At 43.7% G+C, this 14,747-nt stretch overlaps 6 protein-coding genes across 6 annotated transcripts; 5 read left to right on the plus strand and 1 right to left on the minus strand.

Annotated features, from left to right (window-relative positions):
* Positions 1-1,151: 1,151 nt before the first annotated feature.
* Positions 1,152-1,598, minus strand: O0I10_010609 (uncharacterized protein; the record flags this gene model as incomplete). The annotated part of the gene is made up of 1 exon (XM_058490588.1): positions 1,152-1,598. One exon carries the CDS (start codon positions 1,596-1,598, stop codon positions 1,152-1,154), a length of 447 nt encoding a protein of 148 aa, XP_058338601.1.
* A 2,387-nt stretch (positions 1,599-3,985) lies between these two features.
* On the plus strand, positions 3,986-6,842 carry O0I10_010610 (uncharacterized protein; the record flags this gene model as incomplete). Its single annotated transcript, XM_058490589.1, has 6 exons — positions 3,986-4,726; positions 4,795-4,992; positions 5,068-5,238; positions 5,303-5,509; positions 5,566-5,788; positions 5,851-6,842. The coding sequence occupies 6 exons, from the start codon at positions 3,986-3,988 to the stop codon at positions 6,840-6,842; spliced, it is 2,532 nt and encodes an 843-aa protein (XP_058338602.1).
* A 254-nt stretch (positions 6,843-7,096) lies between these two features.
* O0I10_010611 (uncharacterized protein) lies at positions 7,097-8,620 on the plus strand (the record flags this gene model as incomplete). Its single annotated transcript, XM_058490590.1, has 6 exons — positions 7,097-7,136; positions 7,194-7,241; positions 7,302-7,466; positions 7,525-7,605; positions 7,671-7,697; positions 7,764-8,620. The coding sequence occupies 6 exons, from the start codon at positions 7,097-7,099 to the stop codon at positions 8,618-8,620; spliced, it is 1,218 nt and encodes a 405-aa protein (XP_058338603.1).
* A 142-nt stretch (positions 8,621-8,762) lies between these two features.
* Positions 8,763-10,851, plus strand: O0I10_010612 (translation elongation factor Tu; the record flags this gene model as incomplete). The annotated part of the gene is made up of 10 exons (XM_058490591.1): positions 8,763-9,078; positions 9,129-9,294; positions 9,351-9,468; positions 9,531-9,677; positions 9,736-9,919; positions 9,979-10,252; positions 10,309-10,417; positions 10,468-10,568; positions 10,627-10,774; positions 10,831-10,851. 10 exons carry the CDS (start codon positions 8,763-8,765, stop codon positions 10,849-10,851), a joined length of 1,584 nt encoding a protein of 527 aa, XP_058338604.1.
* A 474-nt stretch (positions 10,852-11,325) lies between these two features.
* O0I10_010613 (uncharacterized protein) lies at positions 11,326-12,924 on the plus strand (the record flags this gene model as incomplete). The annotated part of the gene is made up of 1 exon (XM_058490592.1): positions 11,326-12,924. One exon carries the CDS (start codon positions 11,326-11,328, stop codon positions 12,922-12,924), a length of 1,599 nt encoding a protein of 532 aa, XP_058338605.1.
* Positions 12,925-12,972: 48 nt separating this feature from the next.
* Positions 12,973-14,624, plus strand: O0I10_010614 (uncharacterized protein; the record flags this gene model as incomplete). Its single annotated transcript, XM_058490593.1, has 8 exons — positions 12,973-13,047; positions 13,128-13,318; positions 13,389-13,595; positions 13,651-13,836; positions 13,897-13,930; positions 13,998-14,163; positions 14,225-14,378; positions 14,441-14,624. The coding sequence occupies 8 exons, from the start codon at positions 12,973-12,975 to the stop codon at positions 14,622-14,624; spliced, it is 1,197 nt and encodes a 398-aa protein (XP_058338606.1).
* Positions 14,625-14,747: the final 123 nt, after the last annotated feature.

Raw genomic sequence — 14,747 nt, forward strand, 5'->3', positions numbered from 1 at the left:
GCGAGCCAGAGTCATTTGATGCTAAACAAAGCCTGCACTTTCCACTTTTGAAATTCTGCTTTTGGTGTTTATGATGGGGTGTGTGTGGATCCAAAAAAGAGTGCTTTTGCATGCATGCATAAATTGTTGTCAACAATGTATGTAAATCAGCGGCATCAAATATCGCTGACGATCTTGGCTTACATATTATGTAGTAGCAGTGAACGAGGGAAGGTGATCGTGAATCTGCTGCCCCCTTTACCTTAGGCCACCCGCATTCCTTTCCTTTCCTCCCCCTCCCCCCAAAATGGCTGTTACACGTGAATACCATAGCACTAGTGGGTTGTTGTCGATCACCAGTTGCTATTCATGCAGAAGTAGACAGGCTTGAAACTTGATGATGAGCTGTCAACCATGCTGAAATGACGATCCATCCAATGTTTTATCACCTAGGTAAGATCATAATAGAAGAGCGAGGATCATCATGGTGTGCAGTGAGGAGGGGTGATACACCCGATGCATCGCACCCATGATGGTGCTAAGTACTCATGCTTTTACAGTAAAAGGGGAAGATGATGATGGTGCTTTTGGTGCTAGGATTGTGAGCAGGAGGAGGGGCTACAACATCCACAACAAAGTTTTGGATGTATAATACAGTACCGGTGTAAACTCTTGTATCATGACCAAGGTCGAAGATGATGTATCGGTAATCCTCTTAATGAGGTCGTGTTGACGCTATGATGCAGTTATCGCCCAAATAGACAGCAAATGGAATGATGTGAGTCGCTGCAATGATGATGGGTCATTGTTGCCCTTCGATACAGATCGATGCAAAGGATATTCTTTCTCCTGTGGCGAAGCAGTACTCGATCCAGTTGACAATGATATATGATGTAAGACCAAGAAATGGACGATTCTGGATTCGGGTGCCTCGACCATCACCTCACGAGATTCCAGAAAAAGTAAATGCAATAAACGTACATGTGTAAGAAATGGTTCCAACAACCGATTTATGTAAATTACTATTACTACTACGCCTTTGAACAATCAAAAGTAGTCGTAGCAGTGATGGTATAAAAAGGGCACTATTTACAAAGAGAACAAGAGAGAGAGAGAGAGAGAGAGAGAGAGAGAGAGAGAGTGGGTGTATAATGTATCATTAGCCATGCTGTTTAAAACATCCATGGGCTTCCAAGTAGACGTCTTCGGGACCCGCCCACGCTACTGCATGATTTTCGAGGTTGTATCTTTGCTTCATTCAAGGTCGTTGTCGTCGTTGGCATTTTTTCAGCTTGATCATCCTCTTCGCCATCATCATCACCACTATGATCTTTTTCTTCTTCAGCTAGCCTTGGAAACGAAACGTATTCCAATTGGAACTTTGAATCCATAAACGATTGCTGTTGTTGTGTTGTTGTAGGTTGAGAAAAGGTGACCGAATCCAGCGGTTCTACCTTGTTGGTTGTGGTTGTGCTTCGTCGAGTGCGTGATGAAGGAGAAGTAGTGGTAGGACGAATGGCATTAATGATATCCGACCATAATCCTTGCCAGAGATTGTTGTTGTTATTATTGCTGTTGTTAAGAAAGGTCGAACGAGTTTCCAAGAGAATGGGAGCCATGATGATGATAATGAGTGAAAGACAAGGAAAAAGGGATGATGATTACTTTGTGAAAGAAAAAGATGAAAGAAAAAACTTGCCATCCCCGCCTTGGTTAAAAAAAGGTTTCTCTTGCTGGCTGCTTACATTGCATTTTCTTAACCAACCACTCACTCCGTCATCTCAAACGGAGACTACCAGCACCTTGAAAGAATTCCACTTCCTTTGTCTCTTTTTTGTTGTGTCCACTCCTTTCCAATGAAAATAAGCTCTTTTATTCAACTTGCTATTTGCTATCCTTTGTTGTTGTTCTTGAGGAGGAGGAGATCTCAATCTCTCCTTGATCTCTTCTACATATCGCATGTATATCGATCCTTGATGATAAGCATAGTGATTCAATGCCTGCTGTCATTCATCCCCCCCAGTAAGGAAATGGCAGCTGATCAAATGTATGGGTCCTCTCAGGGTGTTTTATGTGTCTGGATTGTCATCAGTGGTCAAAGGGTTGATGTGCGACCGGCGTTCCCGATATAAATGCGTATCTGTGCCTACATCCCCCGGCCTAAAATAGCCGATTGTGTGTGAATAATGAATGAATGATAGCAAATGACAGCTCATACCCGTGAAAGACTGGGGACCCTGTTGTTGAATACGCTGCTTCCCCTCATTTGTGGAGCTATGGTTGCCGTGCCTCCCATTCCGTATCGTCGGTCGGTGCTCTTGGGCCAACTTGGATGAGAAGTCGCCTCCCCTTTTCGAATGCCAAAAAGCCGAACCAATGGAAACTGTCGGTCGGTCATCAGGAGACATGAAGGCCCTTGAATCCTATAACGATTAAGGTTGTTGCTGCTACAGCATGGCTTTGCTGTCGGTTGTCGGCAATCGGGCAGTTACGAGAAAAAAGTTGGCTGGTGCGTTGTCAAGTTGCGTTCCATGGCAACAAGGTGTGCGCGGAGAAAATGAATTTATGCGTGTGGTGGCATTGTATGGATCCCATGCACATCCCCAACAACCACTATTACTACCACCACCACCACCACCACCACAAAAGTACGCATAGTTCAAGGAGTATCTTTCATCCTTTTTGCTAGTGAATTGCCACAATGTTGCCAAATTAGAAACATGATCTCGTTTGTTGAAAGAAGAAAACGTGTAGGGAGGAGGAGGGAATACGCACACACGAAGACACACAAACCAACACATCCCCAACCCGATCCAGCAGCACTGTTCACAAGAGAAAGGAGGGGTGCGATGTGATGATAGGGAGTGGAGTTTGCTTGTTTGTTGTTTTCTTGTGTATGATTGGAAGAATGCACGGCCCATTTTATCGTATGGAAAGGAGATGATGACAAAGACTGTAATGCACTTTACACATGGGAGGGAGTGAACAAGAGGTTACACGCACACGATTATGCACAATTATGGTCGCCGCTATCATCCACAATGAAGATGGTGACGTGTACCTTCTCTTGTTAGCTTTGTAAAGGAATGGGGTGGTGCTAAAACGCAAATCGTCATTAATGCACAAGGCTTTTTGGATCGTCTATAAAAAAGGAAGACACATGTTGTTGGAGGATGCGCATTGTTGTAAAAGCATCCAGCTCATGCATTATTGGTGGATGATCTCTTTCCGTACTGATTTGTTGTCAAATGCAGTTGGAACACGGATGCCCATGCATTTACGCTTTTGCTCACCTTGGTACAAATATCATCTTTTCTTTTCTCACCACAGCGATTCTTTGATCAATGGTCATCAATGACAAAATCATTACTCATCATCATTATTGTGCTCTTTCATCGTCAATTTGTTCGCGAAGGTGATGAAGGACTCTAACATGCGTATACGAAGTATGATCCATCATCATGTATTATGCAGTGATGAAACTATTCTCGAACAAGGAATGATTGTGGGAGTGTCACACACGCCCATCATTCATTATCATCCTCATCATCATTGTCGGGATGAGAGTCTCCGAGAAATGCTACTATCCTGGGGATTACCTGCTCAGCTGGGTTTATTGAGATAATATTGTTTATGCTTACGCATTGTGATCCAAAGACGTGGGTTCGATGTTTATCCATATCATGATCATGCCATACAATATCAAATGAGATGTTCTTAATGCTGCTGTATCACATTGATATGCATCTTGATGCTACTGCTCAAAATTCGATGCACACTCTCACTGTGTGAATAGTAATTAAACACAGCAACACATACAAAGGGTGGGCGGGTAAAAATCAATGAGCGGTGGGGGCTTATTGTGTGTGGCATTACGCACAGAATCGTGAGTGGTTTCCCCCCAGCAACTAAAACCTTCCGACGGGCCCATGCCATAAACTTGCTTTGCATCTTTTAATGTCAATTTCTCTTTTCTTTGTTTCTTTGTATCCTCTTTTTTATTTACATGACGAAAGAGCTAGTAGATACTGGTTCACCTGTCGCTGGCTCTGATACACATCATAAACTCCTTTCCTCCCCAACACCCACCATTGCTCATAGCAACCTTGACGATTTTATAAAGGATAACGATAACGACGACTTGACAAGTATCAATAATACATCTTGCTATACACTACATCGATCCATTGATCAAGTCCAGGGACAAGCTGACAAGGTTGCTGCACGATTGAGAAAGGCTGAAATGTGTGCAGCAGCTGCTGCCATGATATCTGCTGCTGCCAAAGCGTCGAAAAGGAGGCAACGCAATATCCACAAAGAGAACAACACTGCTGCATTGGGAAGAGATTTGATTCACCGAGTCGACACCCAAACCATCCTCACGTCAGTTGATCGTATTATTGCGCCTCTCTCCTCCTCAACTCGTATCACTAGCATTGATGATAATGATGATGATCACGTTAAAACGCATCAGCCATCTTCTTCATCGTATCCTTCCTCACCTACCTCTTCATCCGAACCAACGACCAGCGACTATGACATGTTTGACAATAATGTCGATGAAATCGATACAACAAGTCCACCACCCGAACCTGAGCCCAATAACAACGGTGGTCGTAAGCCAACATCCAACGATGAAAACCCCGTTTCCTTGGCATCGAGGATCCCTTTCAAACGCAAGGCGGCTGTGCGAGAATTGATCGCCACCGAACAAAGTTATTGCAAAGATCTTGATCAACTTGTTCACGTGAGTAAAAAAGATGCACCTCATATCAATCCATGCAATGAAGCCCTTACCTTGTGAATACGTAATAGTACTTTCTTGCCACCATTCAAAAAGCTGACTGCATCTCGGATTCAAAAAAGCACGATCTCGTGAGAAACGCCAGCGATGTGTTGCAGTTTCAGCGAGGTTTTGCAACTGCCTTGGAAGCAGCAAGTGAGACACCCGTGGCTGAGCATGGCTCGGTCGATCGTCGAGTGATTGCCATATGTGAATGCTTTTGCGAATGGGTAAGTTTACAAAGTAGGGAAGGAGGAGGAAAAGGTGTTACAGAGTTTCCATTAATGCAACGACGATTTACATAGGCGGATCAATTCTCTGTGTATATTCCTTATTGTATCTATCATGATCGGGCCACCGATGTTCTCAATCATCTACGCGCAACGAATCATCGATTCGTCACCTTGCTGGACAAGATGCACGCGCATACACGCGCTCGTGATGATCGACGTACTTTTCAAGATTATCTTATCATGGTAAAAATCAGGCGTTTTATCAACAATGATTGAATGGATGACTTATCATCTTTGTATTATGCAGCCTGTACAGCGGTTATTGAAATACAAACTCATCCTGGAGACCATTGCAAAGACCATCCAGCCCTATGATGAAGAATACGACATTATGAACAGAAGTTTACAAGTAATGCATCATGTCGCTTCAAGAATCAATTCCGAAAAGTCGAGCTTGGAAACGAAGCGAAAGACAAGACTATTCAATGATCGAGTGGATTGGCATTCTATTGTGGTAAGTCTTATTATACATCTCTTCATGGCAAGGTGTATTAAATCAATGCTTTATAGGGAGCATCGGATCAATTTGTCAAGGAGCTTGGTGATTGCACTGTGATTGGAACGCTGGACGTTCGAATACTGCATGTCAAGGTTGACAAGGTCAAGCGATTAGGATGCGCGCTTTATCCAACCTACATGGTGATTTGCACAGCCAAACGACAAAACAAATATACGCCCCAACATTGGTTCCCCCTAAGTCTGTTGGAATTGGAGGATATCCCAGATGAACATCGTAAGTGTATGGTGTGTAACTTGTGGCAAAAAGCAAGGAGTCCTTATTTTTTTGTTTATTAGCCAACGCCAATTATGCATGGTTGTTACGCAGCGACAATCGAGTGTTTCAGTTTTTTGCCATGTCTGAACAAGAAAAGAGGCTGTGGATCGACGCCTTACAGAATGCTATACAAAGTTCACGTGAATTGTATAACGAAAGTATCACCACCACCACCACTGCTTCCACTCTTGTTGCGGATCGCCCCACCACGCCATCACAACAACTAGCCGAATTATCATTGCATAATCTACCAACGCAATCATCCGCACCTTCATCACCAACGCAATCTTCTACCAACAAAGTATTACGTTCCTCTACTACCCCGTCTTTATCTTCCACCACACATCATCATCGTCATCACCATCATTTTCCTAGTAGTTTATTTTCACGTCCACATGCACATCATACAACCACACCACCTCCAAGTCCTATCTCGACCGTATCACCTATGAGAGCATGCTGCACCATGCCGGAGATATCACAAGATGTATCCGGTACGAGTAGTAGTAACAGTCGCCATCGATCTTTTTCGCAGGCCACTTTTCGTGACATTCTTAGCAGCACCATGGCTGATATTCGAGCCCATCGCCGTTGTAGTCATTATTATGATCATTGTGCACAAATGGACAAGCGATTTGCCGATGTCTCCTATGTATCGGTGTTGGTTGCTAGGACACAAGCGAGTAGCGAACGCAACAGCATTATCGAGCAACGTAAAAAGTACAAGAGTCGCATGGCTAAATCCATATCCATGGTGGCATTGAACACTTTATTACCAGCACATCCGCATTGTACGAGATCAAGACCCCAAAGTCCCACGACCCCAACAACCCCCACACTTCCATTCACGCCAACAACGGCTTCAAGTCTCAATGAAGAAATTAAGGAAGATGATGAAAAGTCACCCGATGGAGATCTTATGCGACGAAAATCTTCTTTACCGGATCGTCTACCATCTACTACTACTACTACACAGCAAGATGAATTGATTTCATCATCATCATCAGAATAATAAAAGGAAATCTTATGATCTTTGTAATTGAAAAAGTGATGTCATGTTTGAGTGGATAGCTATGTATATATCAAAGTACATGGGATGGCTTTAATGACAAAGTCTATTAGACGGTGCAACTGGGAGCTGTCAAAAGTGAATGCTGCAGCGGAGGCGAGAGGAATACAGTTGCTGAATTTGAAATCGAGTGGCCAACTTCCCTTATTCAATTTCTAGCGCGCGTTTTCCTCGGTATCGCTTTCGGTTGAGCAACCATGTCGAGACATCGAGCAGTACGCAATCTGGATATTGACGGTAAGAATGCGAGGTATAAAAGCCTTTGAAGAAGAGTAACTCACCCGCTTGTTTTAGACGTCTTGGACGAAGACACTTACTCTGACGATTACGACGAGAACGAATGTAAATGGCATGCCACAAGCGAAGAAACAACACAAGCACACTAAGACAATTTGACTCTAGTGGATGAAGGAGATCTCAACGACGAGGATCGCCAAGAACTAGAGAATGGTCTTTCATACGTACGCAATATCGTGGGCGAGGACATTGGCATATCCGACACCGAGATAAAGGAAGCTCTCTGGTACTATTACTTTGATCGAGAAGAAACCGTCAATTGGGTGTTTGGTAAGATACCATCATGGGCAAGGATATACATAGGACTAAATGTTTTTATATGATATAGACAAGGTTGCCAAGATCAAGGCCGAAGAAGAGAAGCAAAAGAAAAAGGCAGCAAAGAAAGCCGCAGCAGCAGCAAGTAAAGGTAAGATGCTATCTATTTTCTTTCCCCCTTTCTTTTGCGCATTCCCCATCCCATTCCCCTTCCAGACAAGCGAGTAACGGATCATGTTGCAGGTTAGTTAGTCTTCTTGTTATGGATTCTCGTTGCATTAATCCGTTTTTCGGATTTGCTTCTTGTAGATCGAAAACCAAGATATCGACGTCCTCCTGCAAGATTATATGCAGACGTACAGCCATCGCCACCTTCATCATCATCATCGCCAATGGGATCATCACTTCAGAGTCTTGCACAACGCACTACCATGAACAACAAGCCAACACAGAAAGCATCTTCATTACAATCATTGGCACAAAAAGCAGCTGGGCAACGAGGAATGTCGGCATTGCAAACGCTTGCTTCACGCCAACAACAACGTACAGCAACAACGACTACCAACACCACCAATACTACTACATCTCCTTCTTCATCTCCAAAACCTTCATCTTTGGCTGCACTTGCTCAAAAATCATCTGCAAGCAAAGGTCGCACCAGTTTGGCACACCTTGCTACGAGATCACGTCCAAGTGAAACATCAACTCGACCCACATCTTCGAATCAAGGCTTATCTGGACTAGCAAAGCTTGCATCCAAGACGAATGTATCAGACAAGCCATCATTATCACCATCTTTGGAAAAGCAACAACAACAACAACAACAACAGCAACAGCAACAACAATCAGTCAAGGAGACAATGAAAGATGCTACCCCCAAAAAGACATTTCATATTGCCAGCGATCAACCAGCCAATCCTCTTTGTGCCAAACCATCAGCTGCAGCCAACTTTTTGTTTATGCACATGTATCCTCAACAAGCCAACACAACAACAACAACAACAGCGCCCATTCCAGCATTCGGTTCAATAGGCCAAGTCTTTTATGAAGCTGTCAAAACATCGGATGATACCATCAAAGTGTTTTCGTTTGACGTACCGAGTCCAGATGACATTGTTATGGAGGCACAGAGTCAACGTAGTGGTGGTCAACTACGCAAATCATGACACGTTCAATATATATTCCCTCTTTCTTTTTCTTATTCTCTCATTCTCTCTCTCGCTCTCTCTCACACTCTCTCTTGCGCGCGCTTTTCTTATTGGGGAAAGGGGGATCGGAGGATATGATGTATATTGGTATGCTCATGGAATGAATATGTATATAGGACCTACACCAACACAATCCAAAAAGACAAAGTCTAAAGCACCTTCATCAGCATCCAATCAATCGGAGGATCAGCTCTCTCAAGACATGTTGGGTATGGGATTGGAGGATGTGGCGAAAAAGGCAGCACAGGCACGTTTGAAGGTCTCATCAGCTACGAGCACGCCCGCTGGTACACCACCTGATACACCACGATCGGCTTCACCACTCGCAAAGATACCTGCATCTAAACGGGTGAATGTCATGGAAGAGTATGCCAAACGTTCAGGAGAAAAACCAAAGTTGAACCTTGTTGTCATTGGTATGTATGGATGAAATGGTATGGGAAAACGCACTCATACATTGTATAAGGTCATGTGGATGCTGGCAAATCAACCTTGATGGGGCACTTGCTATATGAAATCGGCCATGTGAATGATCGCACCATGAAGAAATACGAGCGTGATTCACAAAAGATCGGCAAAGGTTCATTTGCGTATGCGTGGGTTCTTGATGAAACAGGCGAGGAAAGAGATCGGTATGTTGTCAAATACGCGGACGATAAGCGTGAAATTAACGTGGGATTGGAATTAGTGGCATTACCATGGATATTGCTACCAACAACTTTGAGACCGACCATCGTAGCTTTACGTTGCTTGATGCTCCTGGACATCGTGATTTTATTCCAAACATGATTTCTGGTACTGCCCAGGTAAGAAAGGGAGAGAAAAAGGACATGCTTATTGGGAGCATAGAAGCTGATGAAACAATTAGGCTGATGCTGCAGTATTGGTGGTTGATGCAAGCACTGGTGGATTTGAATCAGGATTCGAGGCCAATGGACAAACAAAGGAGCACGCGCTTTTGGCACGTAGTTTGGGTGTTCAACAAATGATCATTGCAGTCAACAAGCTTGATACGGTAAGCAAAAAGACACTATCAACCATGTATCTAGTATGGCTAATCTCATTTTCCTTAGCTCGATTGGGATCAAGGACGTTTTGACAGCATTGTTGAGAAGCTCAATCTATTCTTGGTGCAGGCTGGTTACCGCAAATCCAACTTGACGTATATTCCTGTTTCTGGATTGACGGGTGAGAACCTGATCAAAAAGAGCGACCTTGTGAATTGGTATAGTGGCCCATCCTTGCTCGAGTTGATTGGTAAGTGTGTATGTTACAACATCCAAAGGCCTGGAAATTAATATCATCGTATCTATCAGATGCATTCGAGCCTCCTGTGCGTGCCTTGGATAAGCCATTGAGAATGGGAGTGACCGATTTCTTCAAGGGTGGTATTGGCAGCAGTGGAGGAGTCTCTGTGGGTGGATCCATTGACGCTGGTCACGTGCAAGTGGGTGAACAAGTGATGGTGGTACCAGGCGGAGAGATTGGCATTGTCAAAGCTATGCAAGTTAATGATGAGACATCCACGTGGGCCGCAGCAGGTGATTCTGTATTGATGACACTTTCCGGTTTGGATATCATGAACCTAAGGTAATGCTTGCATGTTACGCGTAAACAAGGTCTCTCACAACGTATTTATTTGACAGCAATGGCTGTGTGATTTGCAATCCACAATTCCCGGTTCCAGTCACTTCAACCTTTACAGCACAAATCGTTGTCTTTGATATCAAAATTCCCATCACAGCCGGTTTCCCTGTAAGTGGCTCAATGTTGTACTTGTGTCGAAACTCACTCTTGTATGCTAGGTGGTACTTCATCAGCAAAGCCTCGACGAACCAGCATCCATCATCAAGTTATTGTGCACTCTGGATAAATCTACAGGGGAGGTTACCAAGCGTAATCCACGGTAAGCGTATGCGCGTTAATTAAAATGATAGCCCATGCTAATTCTTTTCCGTAAATAGACATTTGGGAAAAGGCATGACAGCCAAAGTCAAAATCCAATTATCCAACCGAGCAATTCCATTAGAAACATTCAAACAAAACAAACAACTTGGACGTATCATGCTCCGAAGAGGGGGTGAAACCATTGCTGCTGGTGTCGTGGATGAGGTAAGTTGGATACGATGTCTTGTGGAATAAGGTTACTGATCCCCCTTCTCCTTTAGATCTTGACATTTGGATCCTAAACATAGGGAGTTGTCAAACACTGCATATATACAAGCATCATTATTCTCGCTGTAGCAAAATCTGTACGCAATAGAATGTCATATTACATATAAACAACCATAAACAATCAATGTATTTCCAATGCAGATCAAAACGTGGCACACAAAGGTGTAAACAAACATAGTCTTGTAGCGTGTGATCTCATTATTGAAAGTCACTTTCAGATGACATTGTACGATGAGGACCGGATTGAGTCGTAATCCAATTAAAAGTTGACCACCGTTGCATGTATTTCTTTTGGCAACGTTATCACCAGGACAATGGGAACATGCCACAAATTACATCTTGCCCGATACAGAGACGTGTGTAAAATGATCGACAGATATGGACTCCGCAAGTGAGTGGCGATGATTTCAGCGTTACACACTATAAGGGACATGCATAAAACGCTGGTTGATTGCATACTATAGTGTCTTCATTTCTCTCTCTTTTTCATGTTTTATTCCATTTGCTCTGGTAGCAAAGCATTGCAGCGGCTGGCGGCTGTTTCTTTTGTCTTTTCACTTGTCATTATTGCATGCCTACATTGTGGATCACCACAACCACCACCAGCAATTAATCATCATGCCGACCTCCATCACAACGATACCAAATCACCGCTTGCAATTCATCAACATGAACGTATTCATACGAGTTGGACAAAGAACAATGGAAGCTTTGAATTGAATGATCATTTGGAATCACCTACTACGAGCACGCAGCAACGAAAGGAAACAATGGCAGCAGCCGTGGTGGCATCCTCAGATGAAAAGAGCTCACAAAGGCAAGAGAATCACAATCGACAATCATCGTCATCATCACGTGCATATGAGGACAAAGTCTACAAACATCCATCCGATGAGCATTTTCTTCCATCTGGCAATGGAAAAGCTGCTGAGGAAAAATACCTCAGCTATCTGCCACATTCAGGTTTTCACAACCAACGCATTGCACTTGTGAACGCACTTTTATTAGCCGATCATTTGAATCGCACCTTGCTAATGCCGCCTGTGGTACTTGGAGAAGCGATGCATTGGCGAGAATATGATGCTCTTCAATCCTATCACCAACTCCTCAACAAAGGTCGCATATCATCCACCTATTGCCAACAACATCCCAATGAACGACGTTGTATACGATCGATGCGTTACACCTCGCTTCGATGGGATCGACTTTTTGACTTGAAGGCGCTCAAACAACGTGTGCCTATCCGCTACCGAGATGATTATAGCTTAGCGTATCTTGAACGCAACTACAACATCACCTACAATGGCACATACATGATCAAGGACAAGCTCTTGTACGATTATCGCATCACTGAAGAGAAAGGACATGTGCTTGGCAAGTACCAGCGTGAGATTACAATGGAAGAGTTGGCAAAACGGCCCGAACGACATATCAGCTTTGGATCCCTCTTTGGTACAGGAAGAGTACTTTTCAGCAAGCGCCATAACCAGCATGCATCACAGCTTCGTGATTACGTGAATGACCAGTTCGTGTTTTCTAAAAAGGTGCTCCCATCACTATTTCAAGCAGCCGACTCGGTAGTGAAGCGATTGGGTGGAAATGGTTCTTACATATCGATACATGCGCGCGTGGGTGATAGCATGTTTGCGCGACTTTCACAACAAGTGATGGACAAGTTATGGAAAGATCTACAAAAGTATAGACCACACATAAGACACCCACCTTTACCATTGGAGACATGCCTTGGGCTGAACAGCAAGAAGAGGAGGAAAAAGCAGCAGCCATCATCATCACCCCTTGTATTGTTTATAGCCACTGATGCCCCTGAACCCAAGATTCACCCATTGTTTACATCCGTCTACGCGACATTTCCTTGTGTGGTAACATTATCTGATTTATTCGACTATGACAAGTCTCCATTAGCGACACTAGTCAACCCTGAAGATGGTATCAACTATGGTCAATTCTTGGTGCCGTTCTTGGATGGGATGATAGCAAGCCGTGCCAACGAATTTACCGGGTCCATGTGGAGTACATTTAGTTCCTATATCCGTTTCATGCATGAAAAGACACTCCATAAAGTTTGATCTGCGTCGAATATATGATTATGCAGCTTTTTCCCACACCCGATACAAATGAATAAGGCCAGCGTCCTCATTACCAATACCATCGCCAGCATTGACGCTGAACTACGCGATATCAATCTCAAAGTACGTTGCCATGAAGAATGCTTGCCATGGTTACCAATCTAATGAGCTGCTTTTGGTGGGTGGTCCATGGGTGCTTGTAGATTCACGACGACCCTGAAATAGGACGGCACGAGTTCCATGCTTCCAAACTATTGGCTGATTATATGGAGAGCAAGGGATTCAAGGTGAAGCTTGGGTTGCCTGGGATACCAACAGCTTTTATTGCCGAGTATACACGTGGATCATCAGGTCGTCGCATTGGCTTTTGCAGTGAATACGATGCTCTACCAGGGTATGTGATTTGGTTTTCTTTTATGCTTAATCATATGATTCACATGTGTAGGATGGATGGGTATATATAGGATCGGTCATGGATGTGGGCATCCATTAATTGCTATCAGTGGAGTTGCATGTGCGATTGCTATCAAGTCCGTATTGGAAGAAGGCATCCTCCAAGAAGGAAGCGTTGTGCTGTTTGGTACTCCAGCAGAGGAAACCACGCATGGTGGCAAGATTTCCATGATAGATCAGGATGTTTTTCAATCCCGGGTGGATTTCTGCATGATGTTGTAAGTAATCTTCGTATCGTGTTATCATCGCAATCATAACACATTGATGATGTAGACATCCATACCCATACGATATCAACTACTGTGTCATGCTTGCACGTGATGAAATGAAGGTTGAGTTCTTTGGCAAGGCCTCTCATGCAGGCGGCGCACCTTGGGAAGGAATCAATGCTGTGGATGCCATTATGCAAGGTTGGGATAACATGTCAATGTTGCGGCAGCAAACTCTACCTACCAATCGGTATGTATAATGTACAATAGTGGGATTGCGTAGCCGGTTGAGTAACGCATGAACATGTAGAATCCATGGCAGGCTGGTGGAAGCAGGAAAATCGGTAAGTTTGTTCATTACATCAACCACTCTCCCGCCATCGGTTTGATTACCAACATGCTTGTCTTTAGCCAAACGTGATTCCGGATTATGCGTCAGCAGAAGTTGTTGTTAGATCCGTCACTCATGAAGAATTGGCCGAGCTGAAGGGAAAAGTGGCGCTTTGTTTCGAGGCTGCAGCTGTTGCAACAGGATGTAAAATCAAGCTTACTTGGAATGAGTCAGGGATATGCAAAGGTAAACGGCTGAGGATGGTACATCAACACCACAAGCACTCACACACGTTATTCTGTTATAGATGTCTTCATGAACGATACATTGACGAATACATATCGACATTATATGGAGCAAGAAGGTGTCCCCTTTATGTCACGTGTGGACGAAGAAAAAGTGATATCTGGAAGTACCGACTTTGGCAACGTATCGTATGTCGTACCTGGCACACATCCACAGTAAGTATTCTATCAAAATCCATGTACATCGCAGTAGTAATGGATGACTTATCATGTCCTAGCTTTGGAATTGGTATCAATGCCCCTATTCACAGCGTGAAATTTGAGAAGGCTGCTCGCACAAAAACGGCTCATCAACACACCTTGCGCGCTGCTGGAGCACTTGCAAAAGCGGGTGCTAATGTGCTTTTGGATGATTCACTTTATTGTCAAATGCAGGCTGATTTTAGACAAGGGAAGCAATAGTAGTATTATTAGCTTGACTATTCTATGTATAATATGACATGTGGAATACAACGCCCAGTTGAAGATGGAGTATAATTTACTTTGTTGCAATGGTAGATCAATATAAGTGTATCTCCCGTAGTA

The sequence above is a fragment of the Lichtheimia ornata genome, assembly GCF_029851405.1.
Source record: "Lichtheimia ornata isolate CBS 291.66 chromosome Unknown scaffold00073, whole genome shotgun sequence".
Lineage (NCBI taxonomy): Eukaryota > Fungi > Mucoromycota > Mucoromycetes > Mucorales > Lichtheimiaceae > Lichtheimia > Lichtheimia ornata.